At 33.9% G+C, this 10,904-nt stretch overlaps 1 protein-coding gene across 1 annotated transcript; it reads right to left on the bottom strand.

The window, feature by feature from the left end:
• Positions 1 to 4,167: 4,167 nt before the first annotated feature.
• Positions 4,168 to 9,506, bottom strand: LOC134691380 (uncharacterized). Its single transcript, XM_063551892.1, has 2 exons — positions 9,435 to 9,506; positions 4,168 to 7,905 (listed from the first exon to the last, which is right to left on the bottom strand). Exons 1-2 carry the CDS (start codon positions 9,435 to 9,437, stop codon positions 4,303 to 4,305), a joined length of 3,606 nt encoding a protein of 1,201 aa, XP_063407962.1. The 5' UTR covers positions 9,438 to 9,506; the 3' UTR covers positions 4,168 to 4,302.
• Positions 9,507 to 10,904: the final 1,398 nt, after the last annotated feature.

The following is a 10,904-nucleotide window of genomic DNA, read 5'->3' as shown; positions in this document are numbered from 1 at the left end:
TTTAGTTGATTTAACATGTTTTAAAGACCACTTAATTTAAAAAATCTGTTGACTGCTTCAGTGAAATACGTTTTCTCACCCTCAAGTGCAGGAAGTCATTGGTTCTATCTCAAACCAGTTCAAATCAAAAATAAGAAATTTTGGTTTTTGCCGTTTCCCTGCTAGTAAAGGAGGACTGATCATTGCTGTATGTCCAAAGGTTTTCTATGTTGAGTTTTGTGTATACTATGGCTTGTCTATTGTTCTTATTCATCTTTTTTAGCCATGGTGTTGACCGTTTATTTCTGACAATCTAGGACAATTTTTTTTCATATGTAATGTCGATACTTTGTGTAAAGAACTGTTGTCTTTGGATCAGTCAAACAAGTTATGTTGTTATTTAGTCATCTATATACTCAACATGAGAGAAAAGGCAATAAGAAAATGTCTTTTTCATGAATCTTGATCAGTCTTTTTTCTTAATTGGATATCAGAATTTCTGGCTCAATTACAGCAGATTTCAGTCAGTATGTAGCTAATGGTAATATCTTTGGTTAGTTTGCTTGTTAGCTGAACCGTGAAGTCATTGTTAGGTTATGTAAACTACCCTCCTTTGATAGTAGACTAGCCCAACAGATAACCAATCTATCTCTCTGTAGGACTAAGCTACTTTAAAAGGAGGGTAGTTTACCTTACCTAACAATGACTTCACGGTTCAGCTAACAAGCAAGCTAACCAAAGATATTACAATTAGCTACATACTGACTGAAATCTGCTGTAACCACGTACCCAGTTTTCTTTTTATTAAACTACACTCGTTTTGTTTAAAAAAAGGTGACTAAGCTGATCTGTTTGATAAGAGGGTTTATTCTGTATACCAGTGATATAGCATATAATATCAAGGAAGAGTATTTAAACAACATTAATTCTTGAAATATAAAGTAAATATGGGTGCCACATGTGGAGTAGATCTCCTCACCCTTCCAGCGTGCCTAATATCAACCCCAGTTTTTGGTAGGGTTCACGTTGCTAATTCTGTAGTTCTATATTGTATCTTATATTCTGTACCCTTGTTTGTCTGTTTGTCCTTTTATTTTTAACCATGGCGTTGTCAGTTTATTTTTCGATGTATGAGTTTGACTATCTGGCTGGTATCTTTCATCCCTGTTTTATACATTTCCGTGTAGTATATGTGGGGCAAAATTACCACTGCAAAACATACTGATAGCTTGCTTTACTGAATACTTCAAGATACAGTATCATTTTAGGAGAAATGTGAAAAGATTCCTTCTTCATTTGACCAATAAGTGAGTCAAAGTGACACTTCTGATTTAGTTAGGCCAGTTGTTATAAAAAAGGAAGCCAATGCAGAGTCTTTCCCCATGAAAAAAGATCATATACGTACCTATCATAAGACTCCATGAAGTACCTTTTGTTCTTTGTAGATTCATGTTTGGAAATTCACTCACAGTCTATTGCAAGTTAGACATTCTACTTTAAGTTACACAGAGTTTACTTTAAGTTACACATTGTCTCTTTGAAATTATACAAAGTATACTTAAAGTTACACATAGTCTACAAAAAGTTACACATCGTCTTCTCTAAGTTGCACAGTCTGCTCTGAGTTACACATAGTCTACTTCAATTTAAACATAGTCTACTTCAAGTTACACATAGTCTACCCCAAGCTGCACATATTATACTTTAAGTTATACACATAATGTACTGCAAGTTGCGCAATGTTTATTTCATATTAAGCAAAGTCTACTCCAAGTCAATTATATCAAATACATAGTATTTTTGAAGTACATGACTTACATGTATAACTTTCAGAGCTTTAGAAAATATTTAATCAGGAATTTAAAAGGTGGAGGCCTATGAGAGATTTTTTAAATTTTGGTCTACTTTAGAATCTGTTTTATTTTGTCCTTGCTCTTTAATTTAACGAGACATAGGTTTCAGTGCTATTTATAGTATATAAAAGAGTTATTTTAAATACTAAATATAATAAGAGAATTACATGTATTAGTTGTTTCCTCTTTTTAAATACTTTTTTTTATTTGTCCTGGATATAGGATAATCTTTGATATGTTTACAACTTAATAACTTATGATTCCTTTAAATTCTTTGGAAGGGCACACACTAGAATGAAAATACATCCAGTTTTGCTAATGTATTCTTTATTATAAGGTTTAAAATCTTTTGTTTACCTGTAGAAGAGGGACGAAAGATACCAGAGGATCTCAAACAACTCATATGATGAAAAAAATAAACCGTTAGTCTAACAAAAAATGAAGACTAAAAGACGAGCAATAGTACACCAAACTGAACATAGAAAAATAAAGATTGGGCAACACAAATCCCACAAAAAATTGGGATGATATCAATAGCTGCGAATGGGCAGACAGATCATGCTCCACATGTGACAATTGTCTAATAACAATTAATTTACGGATCCTATATGTGACATAAAATATATTTCTATCAGTTCATGGGATTTGTATTTCCTAGATATCTCTATAAATATAATTTGTTTCTTATTAAAGCAGGGACATTATATATTTTATATAGATTTACACATGTACCAGTAAAAGATTTCAATCTATTTGCAAAACCATAATACATTTTGAATTTGTTTACAAATTATTACAATCTGATTCCTTTAAATTCCTTGTAAAGGCACACACTAGAATGAAAAGTCTTCCAGTCTTTTTAACTCTCCTGGCCCAAAGGGCTAAGTGAGCTTTTCTCATCACTTGGCGTCCGTCGTCGTCGTCGTCGTTAACTTTTACAAAAATCTTCTCTGAAACTACAAAATTTAACCATACTTGGGCACAATCATCATTGGGGTATCTAGTTTAAAAAAAGGTGTCCGGTGACTCGCCAAACCAACCAAAATGGCCGCCACGGCTAAAATTAGAACATAGGGGTAAAATGTATATTTTGGCTTATAACTCTGAAACCAATGCATTTAGAGCAAATCTATCCCTTTCTTAGCAGAGATATCATATATTTCATATAGATTTACACATGTATTAGTATAAGGTTCCAATCTAGTTTTAAAATAATAATTAATCAAATTTAAGGCTTCTGAAACCACAATTTTAAGGTACTGAATTTTTTACGTATTATTATTTATCATCATCAGAATTAAGAGTTGTTTCCCCTTCAGAGAAATTATACGATGTGCATAGAACGAATAATGAAAAAAATCATATAAGAGTCCAAACGGACGTTTTTTTTCGTTTTTTCTCCTAATTTATTTATGACTATTGAACTGCGGTATACTACTTCTGCCTTCATTTGTATATCTATATATCATATTCCGATGGATTATATTTGGTTTATGGGATCCTTGCTAGGTAATTATACGTCTTCACAACAGGTTTCTACTGACCTTGTTTTAAGTAATCAAGGTTAAAGGTTTTCTTGGTCAGGTCATGTTACCTCATCTCACCTACCAAAAGTATTCAGTAGTCGTTATAAAAGGAGTTGTTTTAGAAGTCAACTATTGTCAGTTTGAATCATGCTAGTTGCAATTGCATTCTTCTCCAACCTTAAATGATTGGGATTCACATTACAAAAAATATTATAACTTTTGTTTTAAGTATTCACTGAACAATGAAAATGATACCAAGGACAATGTACATGTTACAGACGGAAACTTCGTAACATAAGGCATCTATATACAAAGTATGAAGAATCCAGGTCTTCCAACTTCTAAAATATAAAGCTTTTGAGAAGTCATTTAACTCAGTCACCGCCGCTGCCGGTTCACTATCCCTATGTCGAGCTTTCTGCAACTAAAGCCGCGGGCTCGATAAAAACATACACAATTGTTGCGTTACCCTTTATACTTTTTATCTTGAAATCTTACTTAATCTTTTGTATTCGAGCGCTTATAATGAGACGAATTAACTCATCTTACATACTAGGATAAGCTTTAATTTTGAAGGCTTAAACCCAAAAAAGGCATACGAATCGAACAGCTATAATATACAACAAATGATAGGGAAAAAACCAATAGTAGAATCATCTGCTAGTATATTCAACTTTGACTGAATTAGATTTCTAGTGCATATCTGCGTCTGTCATGCATGTGGTATATTAACTAGCCAATGAATTATTTACAGCAATCTAGTTACAATGTACATGATGCATACCCATTTGTTTTGTTGTAATTACATATAAAATGCTATGCATTATTTTATTTCATTCATGTTTTCATTCAAATCTGTCACAAAAACATTAAAACACATTTTGACGAAAAGGTTATTGAAGTTATCCCAGTTATTTATGTTTGTCACATTGTAAGTTCAATATTCAATTGGTCTTAAAATCAAGGTTGTCTAGGAGTTTGACTATGTTTTCACAGAACTTATGTCTCAATTCCATAACGCCATCTTCGTTTTCATAATGTTTTGCTGAATGGTAAATATTCTGCTTTGGAACAAACAATGTTGATAGATACTCAGTTTCTATGGCAGTTAGCATTTTGTCGTACACTTTTCTTGGCATTGTTTTTAGATCTTTTTTCGAAAGTTTCTTATTTTCTTTATAAAGGAGTTCTACCTCTTTCAGAAAAATGGTCTTGATATAGTATGAAGGAACTAACTTTTCTGCTGTCATGTCATCTTTCCCAAATTCTTCTTCATAGTCCATCATTTCATTTAGATCCAGCTCATTATTTTTCATTGCGGTTTCAAAATTTTGCTTTATTTGATCATTATCATCATCATCATCCTTTTCATCGTCATCATCATCATCATCATCATCATCATCATCATCATCATCATCATCATCATCATCATCATCATCATCATCATCATCATCATCATCATCATCTTCATCGTCATTTTCATCTTCATCGTCATTTTGGTCGTCATCGGATGAAGAAACATTTTGGTTGAGACGGGACAAGAATGCAGACTCCGGGTCATTTATACCCTTTCTCTCAAGTTCGACACTACAGCAGAAAGGTTCCATTCGGAAGGTCTTACACAACATATAACAATCCCTTCCTTCCGGCGGAAGTGACTGAATAATTTCAGACTCTATATGGGCAAAAGAAAAACGCCATAAATCAGTGCTTTCGGAACTTAGTTCTCCAGGCCAACTAGAAACTGCTTCACACATTTTAGGAATCAAGTACATTCCTTTGTCTGTGAGATTTTGCATCAACAAACAGCCATTAACTACATCACGTGGCCAATTTGTTGTGAAAACAACAGGATTGACATCAATGGATATGTCCAAAAACTTAAACTCTCTACCTCTCCATGTTACGGACAAAGCAACAAGATTACCAAGTGGAATGGGAAGGGTACTCATGACGGTTTCACTATCCCGTAGAATCATATATCCAGTATATATATGTTCAACATGTTCTTGGAGAACATCATACTTAGCCATTCTTAGAAGCTGATTGAAGCGCCTCAGTATACAACCCGCGTTTAGATAATTACTCGAACGTTCACAAAACGCATCATACTCTTTGGAAAGTGGTGATTTCACGAATATCTTAGAAAATCCCGGAACTTCGGAAGTTTCAATTGTCTCTATGATAGAACTGAAATGCTCAAGATGGACTAAAAAATCGAATTCATCCGGATATCCTATCTTAACACCTTCCAATGTGCTTCCTGCATTCAGCAAGCAACCTTTAAATAATGGATCTAATTCACCCACTCTTACTAATACCTTGTCTATAAAGTGTTGGATGATCTTGAAAATGTCTGCATTCTCTCCCTTTGCAAAATCGACTTTGCCAAGTCCTGGAGTATTTAGAATAGTTTCCCCTATGTCTCGTTCACTATTTCGCATAGCTTGTAGTTTACTTACAAGGTTATTAAAATATTTATCTACATCCGACATTTTAACAAGAGGTCTGTTCGGAAATAATCCTTCTGGAAAATAGCCAAATTTAACATCAGACTCATTTTCAGCTAATAAGGACGATGCTTTGAACTGTCCCATTTGTTTTGCAAGATCAAGAGGGTTTCTCCCCATGTCGTCGGCTATTATTTTATCGGCTCCATTATCGAGAAGACATGGAATAGAATCGGGATTTCCGTCTGCTGCTGCATAATGCAGCGGAGTAGCGCCAAAATTATCTTTGACATTGACATCTGCATTTCTGTCGATAAATAATTGTATCATGGAGAAATTGCCATTTTCTGCCGCTATATGAATAGGCTGGATCCCTAAATCTCCTACTATTGATACCTCAGCACCCTTGTCAAGAAGGACTTGAACAGCAGTTGTGTTTTCAAACAAACATGCCTGGTGTAAAGGGGAATCATTATGGATATCTCTTGCATTCAAATTGGCGCCAAATTGAAGAAGTAAATCTATTACAGACGTGTCATTATTTCGAACTGAAAGGTGTAAAGGCGTACGCTTTAAGTGATCACGTACCGCTACATCGGCTCCCGATTCTAATAAAAATTTGCAAATGACAAAGTTCAGTTTTGCTGCTGCAAAATGAAGGACGCTTGAGAGATCCTTTCCCTGTTTGTTGACGTCACCACCAGATTTTATCAGTAAGCGTAGAATAGGGAAAAGTATGTCATTGACGTCATCCTCTTCCTCACTCCAGTCACCCTGAGTACACATACAGTAAATAGGAGTCATTCCTAAATGATTGAGGGAATTAACACATGCCCCATGTTTCATAATCAAGTCGACCACATCCAAGTTCTGAGACAGAACCGCATTGTGTAGGCATGTTCTACCTGATGCATCTGTTATATCAGGATTAGCTCCCTTTTCTAGCAGGTATTCGACTATATCCATTTTGTGCTTTCGTATTACTTTTAAATTTTGAACTGAATTTTCATCATCATGCATGTCTACAAACCCATGAGGTGGAATACTATTGATGGCAACTAACAGAGCCGTGTGTTTAAACCAGTCTGTACTATTTATGCTAACTCCAAGTGACAAAATTTGATCTAACAATATTTTCCAGTCTTCAATCATTGATTCCTCACTAACACTACTCATCGCGGAGATAACATTTTGTACGGCACCTCCCTCAGTAGAATTTTCATAAACCAGTGGCACACCATACGAAATGAGTTTTCTCATTAGTTCTATTTTTAGCTTACAAGATAAATTTTCATTGGATAAAAGCACTTTCATTGGAGGAAAATTGCTGTCAGACAAAGAACTCTTATTGATATGCGTTAATAGCTTTTCTATCATCTCATTATCTGTGGCACCCAATAAGGCTTCGTGTAAAAGTGATAAACCACGAATATCGCGAAATATTCCTATATCTATTCCTGTCTTTATGCACAAATCCAAGACGTCTAATCTGTTTTGGCGAACAGCATTCAATGGAACAGTTAGCCAAACACGCGAGTCGTCGCTTAAGCCTGACGCTGTATCTGAAGATCTTGGTATTTCTTCCTTAGACTGTTTCATTTTTTCAAGACTACTCTTATCATTAATATCTGATGTAGAAGTTCTTGAGTACAACAATAAAACACTGGTCTCGTCTGTGCAAGCATTGTCATCTTTTATCTTTTTTTCGGCGGTCGCTCCGTCTTCTTCTACCCTTAGCCACGGACGCCATTTTTTTGTACTGACAGTATGCATGTCACGTGATCTTATTTTCTTTTGAATTTTTGTAACAAACGAATGAAGCTCATCTTTCATTTTACTTTCTTCGGCAACCTTTTGTAAAGCATCCCGAAATTTTTTGGAGAATATTTTTTCACATTGTGCTTGTTTTTTTAAGTGGTAGTTTTCTGGAGTAATATTCTGGAAATTCAAAACTGTGTTATGTGTATCAGCATGAAATTTGAGAAATATTTCTAAATCACTGATCTTCATCATGAATGTCTCCCTTGGTTTAGATTGCGGTTCTAACGGTTCTGACGACATGTTTTCTGTTCGTGGTGAAGATTTTTTTCTTTCATCCTGAAATTTGAATTTGAAATAGTCATCAGAGAAACAATCAAAAATTTAAAATGGTACCTTTTCGAGATAAAAATGCAATTCTTAGTATATGTGTGAGCACCAATTCCCATTCATGCATATGAGTGAGCAAAAACTCTCATTCATGTATAATGTGTGTGCACAAATTCTCATTAATTATAAATGTGTTAGCACCAATTCACATTTAAGCATACGTGTGAGCACCAGTTCTAATTCATTAGATGTGTCGTCACCAACTCTCAGTCATGTATTGGTGTGAGCACCAACTCTTATTCATAAAATTCATTATATGTGAGCACCAATTTTCATTTATTCGATGTGTGAACACCAATTTTTAGCCATGTTTATGTGTTATGTCGGTGATTCAGAGACAGTTTAACTTACGCGTCAAACGTTAACACTACTTTTAACGCCGTTTCCATTCACATTGTTAACGTCATCATTATCTTCTGTTAACGTTGTGCTATTGTTATGTATCATGTTACTATATTGAGTTGAGATTATACGATCAAACGAACCAGACGTTGTTTTACTGCCTGTCTAGACTTTTAGCTAACCCATCCGTCACATGTGTTAGCACCACTTCATTCATATTTATGTGTGCACTTATTCTTATTCGTGTATATGTGCAAGCTTCAAATAATTCTCATGCATTTATATGTGCGAGTACCACTGTCTGTGTCATGTATATGTGTAAGCACTAACTCTCATTCATGTATATGTGTAAGTACCCACTCTTTTTAATGTATATGTGTGAGCATTAACTTTCATTCATGTATATGTGTGAGTACCAACTCTTTTTCATGTATATGTGTAGGCACTTACTCTCATTCATGTATATGTGTGAGTATCCACTCCTTTTCATGTATATGTGTAAGCACTTACTCTCCTTCATGTACATGTATATGTGTGAGTACCCACTCTTTTCATGTTTGTGTGTACGTAATATTCCTTCCGTCGTGAATCAAAAACAAAAATGTATCCATCCAAATTCTTCTCCAAAGATGTTTGGATTATTGATTAATAATCAAATCAAAGAATTTTTTTCTGTTTTCTTTGAATCCGATTGCAACACTATTCCAAGCAAGACCAACTAGATATTACGTACGTCTTTAAAATGGCGATAATTCAGACAGCCACTTATGAGTCGTTTGTTAAGGCATGTATTTGGTTTTGCAACTGACCATTCATATACAGATTACTGCTAATTTGTAGAAAGTTACACATGTTTCTGCCATTAAACGTCATGATTGTAAAAGTAATTAAGTGACTGTGAATTTATACATCCTGCGATGATTGGTATTGGTAGAACAGCAGATGGGAAAGCCTTTTTGATATTTGTGAACCCTAGGGTTGGAAAAGAACGGACGATCACATGATAATGGAGTACATATTTGTTATTTAAATTTGAATTAAAATTTTTACATGTTTTGTTAAATATACATTGTATATATATAGTATACTTACAGCTTTACGTTCTGTTAAAACAAAGCAATACAAGAAGATCTTACCATAGGCTTGTATTACACTTCAATTCGCTTGTTACAGAACGGTCACTTTATAAAATATGTTATCACTACTTCATTGTACTTCCTGTATGTGAACTTTTCAATTTATTGCGCTTGCACTAATAATATCTTTTTATAGTGTTAGGTAATTTTAAATCATAAATATAGTTATTTAAAATCCATTTTTATCGCCAATCGTTTTTATTTGTTTTGAATTTTAAATTTGGAACTTACAAAAAATAACTGTCACTTTAAAATTTTCAATTTATAGAAGCCAGAAACATGGTATTTTTGCCATGTACACACCAGGATTTGGATAGTTTGTAATAAAAAAAAGTTGATAATGCTAGATCTATCTTTGTTTTTAAGTTTAAAACGGACAGCAGTACTCAGTGCAAACCTGAAAAATGAGGCTCGTATATAAACATGTTATAGCGGGGCCTTTTATAGCTGACTATATGCGGTATGGGCTTTGCTTATTGTTGAAGGCCGTACGGTATAATTGTTAATGTTTGTGTCATTTTGATCTTTTCTGGATAGTTGTCTCAATGTCAATCATACCACATCTTCTTTTTTATATGTTATGTTATATGTTGCCTAAAACGTAAATGTAATATCTTTTGTCAGAACCAATTCAAACTTTGAGAAATATCAACGAATTCTTATATAAAACTAAGATGACCCATTTACTAATTTAAGCACCAACGATTAAGGGCAGAAATGATCAAAAACTAGCTTTAGAGTTTAGTCCCTGCTTAACTGAAGTCTTCATGTTTCAGCTCTGGAATTCCCAGTGAAGACATTTTTTTTGGCTTCATACATTTGAGGAATACAGTTACTAAATGAAGAAAAAGTTGAAAAGATCTGGAGCATATTGCCATATACTCGACTGTTAACATATTGAACTTCTTAGATATTTAAATGGAGTCAAAAGACACATTGGAAAAGTCGCAAATGTTTAATCTACGATTTTCTTTTTCATTTGTTTTAAAAATAGACAGATTTACCATCCATACAAATCTGACACTTAAATCCACAATGCCATCTGCAAAAAAAACCAATGTTTATAAAATGACGAAAATCTTCCCTATTAAAGAAATAGCATAACTTATCATTTTTAAGGCATTGCTGTCTCCCTAAAAGACACAGTACTTAGTTTACATTCATAAAAATGACAGGAACTATAATATTTAAAGACAACCAAAATACGAGCGACAAAAGTCATTTTTTTCTTTCATTTTTAAATAAGATCATTTCTTCTTTTTAGGATTAGGTCCTTTTATCTTCTCTACATCTTTCATCAGATATGAAATATCACCTTTAAGGTGGTACCTAACACTACAGGGAGATAACTCTGTAAAGTCAGCAAAACGTTTTAATTACGTTGTGTTGTAGAGGGAATATTAAGCTTCTCAATGATCAAAATTGGTGTTTGTCAAACTGCTATATAACCAGTGTAATTTTTCTGACAAA

The sequence above is a fragment of the Mytilus trossulus genome, chromosome 11, assembly GCF_036588685.1.
Source record: "Mytilus trossulus isolate FHL-02 chromosome 11, PNRI_Mtr1.1.1.hap1, whole genome shotgun sequence".
Classification (NCBI taxonomy): Eukaryota; Metazoa; Mollusca; class Bivalvia; order Mytilida; family Mytilidae; genus Mytilus; species Mytilus trossulus.
The sequence above is the reverse complement of the archived record's forward strand: the minus strand, read 5'-3'. Positions and strand labels throughout refer to the sequence as shown.